The following is a 17,624-nucleotide window of genomic DNA, read 5'->3' on the forward strand; positions in this document are numbered from 1 at the left end:
ACTGAGACCGATGCATACCTGGACAGCACATGGGCAGTTCATTATGAGTTTGGATTTAAACCAACATTCCTAAACTGAGGATATTTGCAAATTTGCTTCAGTATGGTTTGAAGTAGGAGAGAAGTTCCTGCTCCCTGTACTAGCTGGGCGTAGTGTACATTGTTTCATGATAATGAATATATAATGAATGGTTCAATGAGACTTGAGGTTGAAAACCGAGTCTTGCGCGTGCGCAGTAGCGTCTGAGGGTATTTAAATATGGGGTGAAGATTCCAACAGCTCAACACAAACGGTTTTCATCAGTGTGTGAGTTACAGTGAGTTACACACCAACACGTCATGATGAGTTGGGCCATCAGCACCCTGGCTGTCGGGATCGTCACTCTTGTGGTTATTCAGAGGAAGTTTTACCCTTACTTTTGGGATGACTTGTTGTATTACGTGAAAGTTCGGCGCGTGGGGAGGGCGATGATGGCGAGGATGAAGCGCGGAGTTGTCACATATCTCCAGTGCTTTGAGCTTCAAGCCAGAAACATCCCGGATAAACCTTTCATTGTGTTCGAAGAGAAAATTCTCACGTACAGAGACGTGGAAGCGCGGAGTAACAGATTTGCAAATGTGTTGAAATCTCACTGTGGTCTGAAACATGGGGATATTGTGGCGCTTCTGATGAATAATGAAGCGGATTTCATCTGTGTTTGGTTCGGACTCTGTAAACTGGGCTGCGAGGTCGCGTTTCTCAATTTTAACATAAAATCTCAGTCTCTGCAGCACTGTTTGCACAGCTGTGCTGCTAAAGCACTCGTCATTGGCTCAGGTAAGCGTCAGAAGCCCGACAACAACGCGACGCTCAGGTATAATCAACCAACTGTATATTAATATCACGCTATGTAACTGATATATTCAGAATATATTCTGCTAATACGATATCGAGATACTCCCCCTCTCAGTAGCTGACCCATTTCATTGGCCAACTTCCAATCAAGCTAAAGTGAATATGAACATGTTTGATCTTGTGAGAATGTGTAGAAGCACAGAATTCCTTTCGTGCTGCTCTTATTGTAGCCTATGTCATGCTAGCCTTCACGCTAATTCTTTTGGTTGTTTATTTTGTAGTGTAGGCCTACTGTGTATGATTTGAAACCAATTTACAAACCACAAGAAAAGTTTAACCAAATAATTTGTTTTTGACAAAGCTTCATAACCTGCCTGACTAGTTTCAAAACAAGAAAGCAAACAAAATTAAGGCTATTAAGTCAAATTGTCTAGTATTGTTTAAATAAATACTTTGTTTCGAGAGCGATTTGACGCTTAAAGTAGTCTGAATTATTCTGGGTGGTTCAAAAATTCATGAATTGATTAACATTCTGAGACCGACCAGAACAGAATTCCATCATTCCAGGCTAAAGGGATTTTATTATTATTGGATATGTCAAATGAAAGAGTTATGGCTCATGGTGGTCTCCAGAATTACGGTACACACACTGAATTTACCCTAATTATGATTGTGTTGGTAATTATTGAGAATATAAGCGCATAATAAAAAATGCTGCAATGACCAAGACACTTTTATTTATTTTTATAGAGCTTTATAAAAAAATGTATGTAGCAGACCAACATTTTTATTTTGAATTGTTGACAATTTAATTCTTACAATATTTTAAAATATTTTATGTACATATAACATCCGTAGTTATGCGGTTTGGTGACTTTTATATATAGACCTCTGCAGCCACATAATAACATAAATTTGGTCTTTTGCTTGCAGACTTGAAGTCTCTGGACGAGGTGCTGCTGATGCTGACAGACACTGGGATTGATGTTTGGGTGGCAGCAGAGAGCTCCTTACAGAAGAATGTCAGGACGCTGCTGGACAAACTAGAATCAGCCTCGCCAGAGAAGCCTGTGGTTGATGCACCTCAGCCAAACCTCATGTCCAACTTCTTGTTTATCTTCACATCTGGCACTACAGGTACAGTGCATGCACAAAGCACTAAACAGCTGTTATTAAACAAATTTTTCAAGATGGCGGCAGAGAGGTTTCTAGCCTCATCAGTGCTGGGACACAGCCATGCCACCATCAAAAAAAGTTTGTCCGTATTTTGATATTTTTAAATACACGTGCATTATAAAGACCTGCCTTGTCGAAGACATTGGCATGTTTTGTTTCCTGTGGTTTTGGGGTGCCTGCCTTTACATGTACATGAACTTTAATGACATCCCATTCTTAAAGGGGGGGTGAAATGCTGTTTCAAGCATACTGAGCTTTTTACGCTGTTAATGACTTGGATTCCCATCCTAAACATAGACAAAGTTTCAAAAACTAATGTTGGACGTTTGATGGAGTATTTCTGTGTCAAAATTACTCCTTCCGGTTTCTCACAAGTTTCGGAGAGTTTTTTTCGAGTATGGCTCGGCTTGACATTACTAGAGCCGAAGGTCCTTGTAAGGGCCATGCGGGCTCTTCTCCCGGTAGGGTGCGCTTGGGACTAGAGCGAGAGAGGAAATGCACGCCCATACACTCCCGCCGCGCTCCACTTTATTCCTATCTGTGACATCAAGCAACTTCAACGCTTCAGCACAGCAAGTCGCTGCTGTCAGGACTTCACCAAATCATACCAAAGAAGTGTGTTTTTGACAGAGTGGTCCCAGCGATAAAGGTTCGGTCCTGCTTTGGAAGCAGCCGGTGAGTAAAACTGCTTCAAATGTCTATGCTGTTGTCGCGTGAGTAAACATCAGTAAACGACACGATCGCGTGCGTCATTCAAATGCGCTAATGGACTCTATTGTTGTTCTATGTATAACGTTACACTAGTCTGACGTGCAAAACCATTTTGCTTGCTACTGCTAAGGTTTAGTTGCATACAATAGTCCATAAACCGAATCATGTCCTCATAAACTGCGAGTAAACACACACAAATGTTGACAGGCCACTAAATACAGTACATACCACAGAGACGGACGTCCTGCTGTTGCTGTTTCTCCTGTTCAATTTATTTCAGCCTCTGAATGATTCTGGATCATATCTATTAGCTGAGATAGCCATGGGTTTCTCCACGCTTGAGGACGTCATCGCTTTGCGCGCTCGTCATTTTTTAGTTCCGCCCACACGATACGCCTCCAGGCACTCGTTTTTTCCGGAAAGACTCGGCACAGCCCATATTTCTTTTATAAATATAAAAAAACTAAAGACTTTTCGGAGATATGAAGGATGCAATACTACTCTATAGGTACTCAAGATTGACTTGAGATTGACTGAAACTGAGTGTTTCACCCCCACTTTAATCTGTAGGGTTTAATATGGAGCTTGTCCACCGTTTGCAGCTTCAACAGCTTCAAGTCTTCTGGAAAGGCTTTCAACAAGGTTTAGGAGTGTGTTTATGGGAATTTTTCACCATTCTTCTAGAAGTGCATTTGTGAGGTCAGACATTGATGTTGGACGAGAAGGCCTGGCTCGCTGTTTCCACTCAGCAAATGTCTGCAGCCGACACTGATTTAGAGAACTTGTTTACCTTTTTATTTTTTCAGACATACAGTAGGGCAATTATTAGCATACTTTTGCAGAAAAGCTATATTCCTCCATGCACCTAGCCTGATGTGTTCATACTCAATTCTAGTCAGAATATGAGTCTGAAATTGCTCCATTGGGCTGTGATTATGGGGCGTTTCAACCGAACCAGGAAAGACATCAATTGGACAGACCTACAACCAATCAGAGCAACGAAGGGACGCATTGTCAAATGTCAACAGAGTTCAACTGCACTGTGATGCCAAGTCCCCGTTTTTTCCGCGGGTTCTTTTCTATGTCTGCGGGTTGAAGCGACTATTATGTGATATATATAGACCCATGAGTGCGAATTTTAGCAGGCAACCTTGCCAAAATAACACACATTTTACCCCCGAAACGCCATTTTTTTCACCGGAGAACCCCCCTAGTAGTTGCCATGTTTTGTTGTAAAAACTTGGCAACCCTGTCTGCACTCGCGCTGAAATCCAGCTGGAATACACAATCTTTGCCAGTGTTGTAAAATAATTTAATGATACACAGAGTACTTACCCAACATGATCATTTCTGAGAGAAATTGTGATGATGAATGCATATACAAACAAGCTCTCCGTTTAGGATTCAAACAATTATAATCCAAGCCCCTTTGATGACGTGCATGATTACGTTACTGTTGATCATCTGTCCGTCATCGTCTAAAGCCCGCCCTTGATGATTTCATTGGTCCGAACAGTTTCTGTTCGGGGATAATCACTCCTCTATGGAGCAAGGCCAGACCGAATTGCCCGACCTAAAAAAGTTGTGGGCGGGGCTAAGTTCGGCTGGCATCCAGGCTACAGCCGTCCTACTCCGAGAGAAACAGTTCGGTTCAAGACGACGCTATCACGCATGCAGTATCTCAGCTCACTGGTTCTCACAGCAAAACATGTCTCAGTTCAGTGAACTGTTGGAGTTACGACATTACTTCAAGATATTAGTTTATTTCTAGTCTGAGGGACTGTCACTCATGTCAGAAAGTGAGTAACTATAGTAACTTGTGAGATCAGCGCTGATTTGAGACGCGAACCGTTTAGAACGATTCAGTCCGATTTGGTGAACTGGTTCGACCAGATCACTAAAAAGATCTGGTTAAAAAGAACGATTCGTTCGCGAACCGGACATCCAGCGGCTATTGTTTAGGGTTCTTGTCACCACAAGACAAATCGGCATTGCAAATTGAACATATAGCTCGACTTGAATTGCCTTCTTGTGACTGAAAGTACTGCCAAACAAAACATTTTCTGTTCACAAGTTCCATTTTCACTTTCTCACAGCCTACTGCGTTCGAACGGTCCACCTAGGAAACACGTTGCCATAATCAAACGCGGCATCATGTTCGACCAGTATCGCGTAGTGCAAGCGGGTTGGGTGGGAAAAAATTCTAAGGTTCGGCAGAAACCGAACCCAGTCAAAAAGCTCAATATTCGGCCGAATCCGAACCCGAATCCTGGATTCGGTGCATCCCTAATATATATAATATATATATGGCCTCAATTAATGCTTTTGCAAATGTATGTTTATTATTAGTGAAACCATACTTATTCAATAATAATCAATAATATAGCATGAAGACTAGACATGTAACAATGGTCATAGATGTTTTTCAAAGAACTGGTTCATATCTCTTTCTTAAGCTTAAGCTTAAAAATTCAGAATAAGCAGTGATTTCTCTCATTTTAAGAATATAAATAAAGAGAGTTTTTACACTGGCAGTTTAAGTCAGAAAGGGCACAGTTCGTATGAAATAGGTCATGTGAAAGCTGTCATGCGGACCTGGGAGCACCAGAACCACAACTTAACTGGAGGAGGTCCATATTACACGAGTAGGAATATAGTGTGGCCCCTTTTAGAGATGCGCGTTCCCCATTGAACTGCCGGTATTTTGTGTGTGTGCGCCGAACTGTGCAGCGATTCATACGAAGTGTGAAAAACATGGACTCGGGAGTGCTCTTGTTCAGAAAAGTAACCTGCGCATTAATTTTAGCCGATTGTAATGTATTTAGTTAAATAAAACACATTTTCTGTAATTGGTGATGGTGTTAATGATTTACCTCAGCGAGCGATGAGCGAGTGAGCTTCAGTGCATCGCGCTCGGACTGCAGAGAATGTGATCAGTTAAAAAACTCTTAATTTTTTTTCCGACCTGGAGTCTAATAAAAGTTAAATAGAAAAAATGGAAGGTTGTAGACAATAACTGTACTTTTGGTTTAGAATAGTAATATTAATGTTAACCTTTTTCTTTCCCTATAAATGTTTGCTGCTGCATCCCTATGGCTTATCTCGATTTCTCCAACTATGGGCTATGCCACGGATCAAACAGAAAATGCGCGCTGCGTTAATAAATGTAGTGCAGCCAATGATGTATGATATATATAGTTTGCTGACGCCGCAGGTGACCGCGATGATTGGTCAAAGTTGCAGAATAGTTGCGGTCATTGGTCAAAATTGCGAGTCGCACTGAATTCACAGGGATTTGTTGAAGTTGCGTTAATAGTTGCGATCGTGACATCGCCTTCTCCTGGAGGGACTGTGATATGCTGAAACATTAAGAGTTCCTTTCACTGGAACTAAGGGGCCAAGACCAACCCCTGAAAAACAAACCACATACCATAATCCCCTCTCCACCTAACTTTACACTTGGCACTATGCAGGTAGGCAAGTACCATTCTCCTGGCAACCAACAAACCCAGACTAGTCCATCAAATTGCTTGACAGCAAAGCATGACTTGTCACTCCAGAGAACACCTCTCCACTGCTCTAGAGTCCAGTGGTTGTGTGCTTTACACCACTGCATCCAACGCTTTGCACTTGATGTAAGGCTTGGATCCAGCTGCTTGGCCATGTATTCTATAAAGCTCTCGGCATAGTTCTTGAGTAATCTTAAGCCCACACAAGGCTTGGAGGTCTGTAGCTATTGACTCTGCAGAAAGCTGGCAACTTCTGCACACTGTCACTTTCATTTATATAGTGCTTTTCACAACATGATTGCCTTAAAGCAGCTTTAGCTTTTATTGTAAAAGAAAATTAATTTCCTATCACTGTAATGTTTTTTGTTTTTTTTTTTTAATTTCTGTTTTAAACTGATTAGTTATTTAATTTGACACTTTAATTAAACAACATAATCCTTAGCTATAATGGAAAAACCCCAACGTGCTCTGGACCCCATCCGCACTGCAACAGCACTTGGTGGCCTGAGAATGCAAACCATAAAATAGGTTTGAAATAGTTTTTAAACCATACCGTCATTGCCCCCCAGGCAAACCCCAAAAAAGGCGATGGCATATACACAAGCATTATGTGTTCCTACAGGGGAGAGGTCTCTGCCGACACTTGATCAGACCTGCACAAAGATAATGACCACAACGCAGCCCTTGTGGTCAATATCTTTGCGCAGGTCTGATCTAGATTCGGCAGACTACAGTAAACCTCTGGATAAACTGAGAGATTAACATTTGCGTAGAAGCCATTCTTCTTATGTAACGGATACATCAGGTGTTATGGGAAGTGTTCCCAGTTCCGGATGACCTAGTTAATGCAACCTAACAATAATTTTACTAATTTAAATAATATAAATTGTTAATGTTCTATATGTACAATAATCTAGCCTTGAGGTCAAGAACTGTTCAGCATTTTGCATTTAAAGCATATGCCGTTATTTATTTATATATATTTTATATTTAAGATGGGGAAAAATACAGTTTGCTCCTGTGCTCCTCAGCATGTGCTGACTCCGCTCTTATTTATTAATTTGTTTGTTTGTTTGTTTATTTGTTTATTTTTATTTTTATATGGCCTACCACTTCTTGCCTAAGTTGTTGCTGTTGTTCCCAATTGATTTTACTTCGTTATAATGCCATTAACATTTGACCATGGAATATTTAGTAGTGAAGAAATTTCACAAATGGACTAATTGCACAGATGGCAACCTATCAAGGTACCATGCTTGAATTCAGAGCGCCTAAGAGTAACCCATTCTTTCACAAATGTTTGTAGAAGCAGTCTGCATGCCTGGGTGCTTTATTTTATTTATACACGTGGCCATGGATGTGATTGGAACCTCAATTCAATTATTTGGAGGGGTGTCCCAACACTTTTGGCAATTTAGTTTATTAACTTCATCCAGTCTTGTAAAATACCCCATTTCTATTTTAGTGTAAGAAACCGCTGCAACAATTCAGTATATTCTGTCCTAATAAATCAAACAGAATTGCAAACTATTTCTTTTTGCAAACCAGTTTGACAGAAGAAAGCATTGATTGATTGATTGCTGAGGATATCATCAGAGGAAATTATTCTCTGGTAAATGAAAAGGATTAGTCAGAAATATTTACTGCGACACGCCACTGTATTTTGCTGGAGCTAATGTAAAAGTGACGCCCCTGGATGGCAGGCTGTCGGCTGAATACTGGTGTGGCAAGCAGGACGAGTTAGAGGGACCATGAGAACGGGATGAGGCCAGCGATGAGTGCCAGCTGTGCACCGCACCGGTTGTCCTGCTTGCCACAATTTAAAAATGTTTAAATGATTATATGTTTGTAGTAACCTACTTGTGAATGAGTCCATAATTTGTACTTGGTGTGAAAAGTTGGATTTCAGCATCATATGCTGTGCACAAGATGTTGGAAAACCAAAGAATCTGCAGGACCTGTAGGATTTTTTCTTTAGAACAGTGGGCAGCTTCACTCCTCAGGATAAAAAAGAAATTCATGCTCAACAGTGACAAAACATACAAAAGAACCAAATGAATTAAATCAGAAATCAAGAAAAATACTGCTGTAAATGAATGAATAGCCATTTCTATCATTCTATTCCATTTTGAGGTGTGGAGTGGTTTTAAACCGAGTAGGACATAACTACACGTCTGCTGAAACATGGGAATTTCTAACAGTTACAATCTTAATTGTGCAGAAGGCTCTTAAGTTGTACTGACTGTCTCTGTTATTTTACTTTTGTTCACAGGACTGCCGAAAGCTGCTCGGATCAGTCACATCAAAGCTGTAATGTGTATGGCCTTCCTCCGTTTGTGTGGCGCTCTTGCTAGTGATAAAGTGTATCTGACGCTGCCCCTCTACCACATGTCTGCGTCGCTGCTCGGCATTGGTGGCTGCATCGAACTTGGTATGATCATCCAAACAATGATGTGACTCTTTCTGCACACTATATGTGGCTTCCATATAAATATTGTAAGCGACCTGTAAGAAAGACATTTCCCAACATAAACAATTCCTGAAAGTCATGCTTTATTATAGGAAAAAGTGTAACCCTAATCCTAATATGGAGCATTACATTTTAGGAGCAACATGTGTTTTGAAGAAGAAGTTCTCCGCCAGCCAGTTTTGGAAGGACTGTCTGAAGTATGATATTACTGTGTTTCAGTATATTGGAGAACTCTGCCGATATTTGGTCAATCAACCAAAGGTACTAAAGTTTTTACGGGTTTTGTTTCTAAGATAACTTTTTGTCAAAGGTAAAATTTCATTGTGTTGATGTAGATGACATTAAGATTTTGCTGTATTTTATCGTTCACAGACTGCAGAGGAAGCGGCTCATAATGTTCGCCTCGCCGCAGGAAGTGGTCTAAGAGCTGATGTTTGGAAGGAGTTTGTCAGACGTTTTGGAAAAATCCAAATTCGCGAAGCTTATGGTTTAACTGAGGCCAGTATTGGCTTTGTTAATTACACAGATGAAATTGGACCAATTGGGCGAGCTAGCTATTTTAATAAGGTCTGTTTTATCAGATTTGCGGTTTATTAATCCAACTCTCCAATAACCTTGAGTTTGAATGATGTGTAAATGAGATTCAAAGATTAATTACAGTTAAATGTACTTTCTGATGTAATATAGATTTAAAAAAAAAAAAAAATATTTATTTTTTATTTCAGCTCAGTCTGCCTTTTGAATTTTTAAAATGTGATCCACAAACATATGAACCCATACGTACAGACACAGGACACTGCATTAAAGTGAGTAAAGGTGAGATCATTATATTTTTAATTGTTAATATTTATTACACTAAGACTATATTAATTGGAATACTGCTACATGACTCGGAAACTGGATCACCTACACTTACGAATGGTACTTTAATGTAAACTGATGTATGCTTTATTTATTTATTTATTTTTAACCAATCAGGCATAACATTATGACCAACATTTGTTGGTCCCCCTTTTGCTGCCAAAACTGCCCTGACCCGTTGAGGACTCTACTAGACCACTGGCACCAAGATGCAAACCGGGAAGTTCTGTAAGTTGCGAGGTGGGGCCTCCATGGATTTTATTCCATTGCTCCATGGTCCAGTTTTGTGCTCTGTGCTTTTGGTGGTGGACAGGGGGTCAGCATTGGCACCCTGACTGGTCTGCGGCTATGCAGCTCCTTACGCAACAAACTGTGGCGCACTGTGTATTCTTTACACCTTTTTTTAATCAGAACCAGCATTAACTTCTTGGAGCATTTTGAGCTATAGTAGCTTGTCTGTTTAATAGGACCACACAGGCCCACCTTTGCTCCCCACATTAATTACATTACCTTGTCGCCGGTTCACCACTGTCTCTCCTCGGACCACTTTTGATACTGACCACTTCAGACCAGGCACGCCCAACACAAGCTGCAGTTTTGGAGATGCTCTGACCCAGCTGTTTAGCCATCAGACTTTGGCCCTTGTCAAACTAGCTCAAAGCCTTACGCTTGCCCATTTGTCCTGCTTCTTAAGGCTTCAACGTACTCCACAAGAACAGAGAAAAAAGTTCTCGCTCCCAGGGCCGCTAGAACAAAATTATGTCTTTTTGTTCTCGCAGCCCTGGTTTGGGAGTTCTCGCAGCTTGTTCTCAACACATCGCCTGAGCAGAACGGTTTTCTTGCGGGTGTCCAAGAACTATTGTGTGATTGGTCATACATTTGTTCCAAGCTTTACACATCAACTTTGAGGACAAAATGCTCACTTGCTGACTAAATGAATCCCACCCACTAACAGGTGCTGTGATAGAGATAATTACTGCAATTCACTTCACCTCTCAGTGATCATAATGTTATGCCTGATTGGTGTGCATGTGAATGCATGCGTGCGTAATCCTCAGGCCAGACTCATGTGGTTTCAGGGGAAGCAGGGTTACTGGTGGCTCCGGTGATGTTCACCAACCCTTTCCTGGGCTATGCGGGTGATAAAGCCATGTCAGAACGGAAGCTGCTGAGGGACGTCTTTAAGACGGCAGACGTGTATTTCAACACAGGAGATCTGATGCTTCAGGACCACAGAGACTTTGTCTACTTCAAAGACAGGATTGGAGACACATTCAGGTCTTTAATTCACTGTGTTTTCGCTCATGCTTGCAAATTTTGCTATGGTTATGGGGAATCTGTGCATTTAATTTGATTCTGGCTTGTAGCTCCAAGAGGTCACCTGTCTTAATATCATCTTTGATAAGATTATGCATGAACAGGAGCAGTGAAACCATGGAGTTTTTGAACCCTTCAGGGCTCTGGCAGATGGTCCGGCCAAGACTAATTTGGTGGGACTTCTGAAGAATCTGCCCAAAAATACAACCATCATGCAGTTAAATTACAAACACAGAGCTTTTCCTGTCCAGCACGTTCTTTTGGGATTTCCTGTCTAAGTGCTCTTACATTAACTCAACCCTCACAGAGAAACTTCTGACACAAACATGTGAATATATAAATAACTGATGGAGAAATTACATTTACATCTATTATGCTTTTGCCAAAATTAGAAATGTCACAAGCCAGCTGTCTTAAGAGCCAACGTAATGCCAAGTTTAGACCAGTCTAAAACAGAAAAGGAAAGTTCTTGAAGGTTTTGTTTATAGTTGTGGGTTAGTTAAGTCTTCAGCTGCAGTTGGAATGTTCTAAAAGGTCTCAGCAGATTGGGTGGAGGTTGGCCACCATCAGAGAGAGCAAAGCTTTAAAGGGGTAGTTGCCCCAAAAAGTAAAATTACCCCATGATTTACTCGCCCTCAAGCCATCCTAGGTGTATATGACATTCTTCTTTCAGACAAATACTGAATATTGAGTTATTTTTTTAAAAAAACATCCCTTCTCTAAGTTTTATAATGGCAGCCCAAAATTTGAAGCTCAAAAAAGTGCATCCATCCATTTTAAAAGTAATCCACATCCCCCCCATTACTAAAGTCGTATGTACAGTCTTGTTCAAAATAATAGCAGTACAATGTGACTAACCAGAATAATCAAGGTTTTTCGTATATTTTTTTATTGCTACGTGGCAAACAAGTTACCAGTAGGTTCAGTAGATTCTCAGAAAACAAATGAGACCCAGCATTCATGATATGCACGCTCTTAAGGCTGTGCAATTGGGCAATTAGTTGAAAGGGGTGTGTTCAAAAAAATAGCAGTGTGGCATTCAATCACTGAGGTCATCAATTTTGTGAAGAAACAGGTGTGAATCAGGTGACCCCTATTTAAGGATGAAGCCAACACTTGTTGAACATGCATTTGAAAGCTGAGGAAAATGGGTCGTTCAAGACATTGTTCAGAAGAACAGCGTACTTTGATTAAAAAGTTGATTAGAGAGGGGAAAACCTATAAAGAGGTGCAAAAAATGATAGGCTGTTCAGCTAAAATGATCTCCAATGCCTTAAAATGGAAAGCAAAACCAGAGAGACGTGGAAGAAAACGGAAGACAACCATCAAAATGGATAGAAGAATAACCAGAATGGCAAAGGCTCAGCCAATGATCACCTCCAGGATGATCAAAGACAGTCTGGAGTTACCTGTAAGTACTGTGACAGTTAGAAGACGTCTGTGTGAAGCTAATCTATTTTCAAGAATCCCCCGTAAAGTCCCTCAGTTAAAATAAAGGCATGTGCAGAAGAGGTTACAATTTGCCAAAGAACACATCAACTGGCCTAAAGAGAAATGGAGGAACATTTTGTGGACTGATGAGAGTAAAATTGTTCTTTTTGGGTCCAAGGGCCACTGGCAGTTTGTGAGACTACCCCCAAACTCTGAATTCAAGCCACAGTACACAGTGAAGACAGTGAAGCATGGAGGTGCAAGCATCATGATATGGGCATGTTTCTCCTACTATGGTGTTGGGCCTATTTATCGCATACCAGGGATCATGGATCAGTTTGCATATGTTAAAATACTTGAAGAGGTCATGTTGCCCTATGCTGAAGAGGACATGCCCTTGAAACGGTTGTTTCAACAAGACAATGACCCAAAACACACTAGTAAACGGGCAAAGTCTTGGTTCCAAACCAACAAAATGAATGTTATGGAGTGGCCAGCCCAATCTCCAGACCTTAATCCAATTGAGAACTTGTGGGGTGATATCAAAAATGCTGTTTCTGAAGCAAAACCAAGAAATGTGAATGAATTGTGGAATGTTGTTAAAGAATCATGGAGTGGAATAACAGCTGAGAGGTGCCACAAGTTGGTTGACTCCATGCCACACAGATGTCAAGCAGTTTTAAAAAACTGTGGTCATACAACTAAATATTAGTTTAGTGATTCACAGGATTGCTAAATCCCAGAAGAAAAAAAATGTTTGTACAAAATAGTTTTGAGTTTGTACAGTCAAAGGTAGACACTGCTATTTTTTTGAACACACCCCTTTCAACTAATTGCCCAATTGCACAGCCTTAAGAGCGTGCATATCATGAATGCTGGGTCTCATTTGTTTTCTGAGAATCTACTGAACCTACTGGTAACTTGTTTGCCACGTAGCAATAAAAAATATACTAAAAACCTTGATTATTCTGGTTAGTCACATTGTACTGCTATTATTTTGAACAAGACTGTATATTTTATGGATATTTTTAATATTGATATTCTTCTTTTACAAACCCAATGATTTACTTTAGAAGGCCTTTAATAACCCCTGCAGCCATGTGGATTACTTTTATAATGGATGGATTGACTTTTTTTAAACTTCAAATTTTGCAATTTAAACACTGCCATTATAAAGCTTGGAAAAGCCAGGTTATGTTTTAATATAACTGATTGTATTTGTCTAAAATAAGAGTGTCATATACACCTAGGACGGCTTGAGGATGAGTAAATCATGAGGGAATTTTCACTTTTGGGTAAACTGTTCTTTTAAGAAGGCAACTTTTTTTGGGTCATTGTGAAGGATCAAGTTCATGAGGGAACACACAGTTGCTGTTCCAGTGGCTGGACTAAAGGTTTGCGTCAGCCTTGAATTTAATGAGGGATGAAAGCCAGTGGAGTGGGACATGGGGTCCTCTTGAAACGACTAAAGAGTGATGTTGAGTTTAATTGACAGTTTAGCTGGGATTACAAGGAGCTCTATTCTTCTCACAAAACTCCTAGAGCAAAAAGTATTTAAAGTAGTTCCTCATTGTGTATAGGCAAAATTACACAGTACAAGAAGGTACATGATGGACTGTTCTCACAATATGAATGATTTGTGGTTTGAAATCCTGTTTTAAATTCTTGGTTTGCTTTCCTATTGATTAGTCTTAATCTATAGCCTTTACAGAAAATCAAAGTAGTTTTTCTGTGTCATTCTAGCTTTTTATATTTAAAACAATTTTTAGAACTTTAACTTTATTGTTATTTATGGTGTAAACAGGCCTTTCTTTGTCATCTCCCAAGAAAGGCTAAAATGGGGATAATTTTTCGCCTTTTTTAAGGTAATGAAAAGAAAAGGCATGTTATTTACACACTGACCTCAACAATGAGACAACATCGTCGATCATTCTCTTTGTTGGTTTGCAGGTGGAAAGGAGAAAATGTCTCTACCACTGAGGTGTCTGAAGTGCTGGGCTGTCTGGACTTCCTGCTGGATGTCAGTGTGTATGGTGTCACTGTACCAGGTGATTTGAGTTGACTATAATCTCAGTTTCAGGTTTGTCTAATCACTGCTGGGGTAGTTGTTAGAAGGACTTACAGGGCTGTTATTGTAGTTATGTAGTGTAAATAAATGATGTTTTGCTTGTACACTGTAAAAAAAAAAAAAAAAAACCCATGTCCAATTGAAAATTTTCTAGTGACTGATCACTTTTAAATTTTTCAGTTGGCCAAATTGAATTTCAGTGAATTAAATTGCATCAATCAGTCACTAGAAAATGTTCAATTGGAGATGAGTTTTTATTTATCAAATTGTGTTTTTAAATAATTACAACATAAACATGGACTTAAAGCACCAGTTACATTTGCTAAGATTCCAGTGTTTCAAGTGAAAAGTATAGTGATTTCATCTAACAGTGTTGTCATTGGAACTTATGTGAATGAATGCTGATGTTTCTGGCAGGATATGAGGGTCGAGCAGGAATGGCCGCTGTCGTGTTGAAGGAGGGTCATAGATTGGATGGAGACAGACTCTACGGTCATCTGCTCCACACGCTTCCTCCATACGCATGGCCCTGGTTTCTAAGAGTTCAGGTCTTGCTCGCTTGGCTGGTCTTTGTCTGAAAACTTTGTTGTTTGTCTGAATCCTTCACAACTGTTATATTTATATTTATTTTGTATTTTATTTCCCCATCAGTAGTTGAAGCAGAATTCAACATGTCAGGCCAGTCAAGTCAAAATAATTGAGACTGACTGTATAATGCACTGCTCATGTTCCTGGATGAAACCACACCCTGCATGTGTGCTTTTGCACATTTATTCTGCCCGTAACGCCATTGCCTTGTCTTTATGTGCTTTTTCCTGTTTTTGTCCTCGGCAGACTTCCTTAGACGTGACGGATACGTTCAAACAGCAGAAAGGAAGACTGGTACAGCAGGGCTTTAGTCCGGATGTAGTCCAGCAGCCGCTCTACTTTCTCGACGCCTTGCAGAAAACCTACACCCCCCTTACTGCACAGCTATATGACGACATTGTGTCAGGCAAGAAGAGACTTTAGATGCATTGTGGCCAATGCAGTGACCCATGAAATGATGCATTTTGGATTGCATCCACATCACATGTCTGCTTTCTGCAGTTACTGGAAGTGGATTTACTACGGCGTAAATCTGCATAGGCAGTACAGCAGTCAACTTTTTATGAAATGTATGTGTACCGGTATGTTTTTAGTGTTCTATTTACATAAACCAGTAGGTGTCTATTGGGTACTGAGCCCAAATATACTGTAATGATTTTGTTAGGATTTCTTAACATCGATAAAGCAAATTAATTAATACAATAAAAAATATGTTCACTACCCGAACCACTACAATCAACTTGTAACTGTTCGCTTGTTATTAATAGTAAAGCACAGAAAGAGTTTTATATTTAATTTATAATGATATAACCGTACTTTTTTTTTGAATATTATCTGCTCTTGTTGCATTTCAACCACATGACTGATTTATGTTTGTTACAGCAGGACTTTTAAAAAACTCCTCTGCAGTTTTCTGTTGTGACGTGTCTTGCAGGCTTTTGTGCATTTATTCTGATTTATAACTGATTTTATAAACGTAATCAACAAGCAAAAATTGTGCCATTTCATTTATATGCAACAATGAATATTATACAATGATATGGTGTATGATTATATGAAAAATAATTTTATATATATATAATATAAAATGTGTGTAGCTTGATCATGTCCACCTTCCATTCATGGCCAGTTCATCCAGTGTTTTTTTTTTTTTTTTTTTTTTTTTATTGTAGTGCTGGTCACTAGAAATCCTCATGGATTGTTCTGGCATTTATGATGAAATGTAATTGCTGTTTTATTAGTACCTCACTTGCGTAATAAATATAAAGTTAAAGGTTTGTTCACTTGCAGTTTGTGATGCTTTCCGTGTTTTCGTGCTGCAAAGTTTAGAAAATCGACGACGATGATGTTGATGATTGCAGCATGTGCATAAAAAGCTATGTTGATTTACTATGAGCAAACTTGTGAAGACTGATGTTAACCACAAGGGGGCAGTGATAATCTTACAACGTGTACAAATGTTGGCTAAACGGGAATGTGATGTTTAATAAATAAATAACGTGTTTGTGGCTCCTTAAGTACTAGCCTACAGAACATTATTTTATTCTACTGAACAATATTAGCGGTCTACACATTTTCTTGAGATTAAAGGTAAACTGAGTAAAACTGTTAAAAGTTGAGGAGATTTAGTGATTAATTTTATTTGAAGTTGTATGTTTGTTGTCTGTGCTTAGCTGTTTACTTACACTGTATTTCAACATGAAATACAGTATAAAGTCCCCTTTTCCCTATAGCTCCGTATACAATACAGATTGTTTTAAAGCTCAGTGTTGATTCAGTTCAGGTCAAAACTCAAGATAATGAATTTATTTAATTACTTTAAATTTATCTATAAAGCAGCTCTGCAGTAAACCATGGTTAATTTTCATAAGAACGTGTCAGTTGTATTAATGAACAGAAAACAATTGATTTTTTAGCAATTTACTTCTTGACTATACATTTATAAAATGTAACGTTAAAGTTCCAGAAAACAAACATTTTAAACACGTCTGCCTACCGGTACATATATTTTGTTCTCATGTCACAATAATATCAAGTTTTACACGATTCTTTTGAACAATTACTCTGACTCGCCCTCTGTCGTTTCAAATAATAGCACAACGGCGAGCGCATCAAGTAATTAACGCCTCGTCCGTTTGCAGAGGAGCGCGCGCGGTCAGCGGGCTTGTGTTGCGGAGCTAGGCGAAAGTATAAACAATTAACTTTTTTTTCGTGTTCCCATTTGCACAAATCGCAAAAGAAAAACTACAATAGAGTTTCACGAAACACATACCGCACGTTAATATTTGAAAAGGTAATATTAAGCATATACTAAAAACTATATAGCACGGAAATTCCAAATCGCAGCATATTTTTCACGCTTTTGGTAAACAGTCAGTAGCTTTTTGGCTATATGCGTTTAAAGTACACATTTGACCAGTAGCTTGAGAATCGAGCCCATGACCCTGTCGTTGCTAGTGTCGTGTTTTACTGATTGAGCTACATGGCAATATGAGCTCATTTTCTCACGTCTCCACAGATTTCGCGCGTGAATTGCAGACAGTCCAGCCGCTATGATTCGATATAAGTAGACTGGTGCTGGCGTCACGATTTTATAAATCACCCTGTAGGATCCTCCTTCATCCTCTTCTCCACAAGCTGCTCTCCTCCTGCACTTCAG

At 39.6% G+C, this 17,624-nt stretch overlaps 1 protein-coding gene across 1 annotated transcript; it reads left to right on the forward strand.

Annotated features, from left to right (window-relative positions):
* Positions 1-257: 257 nt before the first annotated feature.
* Positions 258-16,482, forward strand: LOC137061871 (long-chain fatty acid transport protein 6). Its single transcript, XM_067432489.1, has 10 exons — positions 258-816; positions 1,768-1,971; positions 8,503-8,661; positions 8,837-8,961; positions 9,073-9,267; positions 9,426-9,516; positions 10,641-10,839; positions 14,260-14,357; positions 14,795-14,925; positions 15,212-16,482. Exons 1-10 carry the CDS (start codon positions 339-341, stop codon positions 15,386-15,388), a joined length of 1,857 nt encoding a protein of 618 aa, XP_067288590.1. The 5' UTR covers positions 258-338; the 3' UTR covers positions 15,389-16,482.
* Positions 16,483-17,624: the final 1,142 nt, after the last annotated feature.

This window comes from Pseudorasbora parva, chromosome 23 (genome assembly GCF_024679245.1).
Source record: "Pseudorasbora parva isolate DD20220531a chromosome 23, ASM2467924v1, whole genome shotgun sequence".
In the NCBI taxonomy this organism is placed as follows: Eukaryota; Metazoa; Chordata; class Actinopteri; order Cypriniformes; family Gobionidae; genus Pseudorasbora; species Pseudorasbora parva.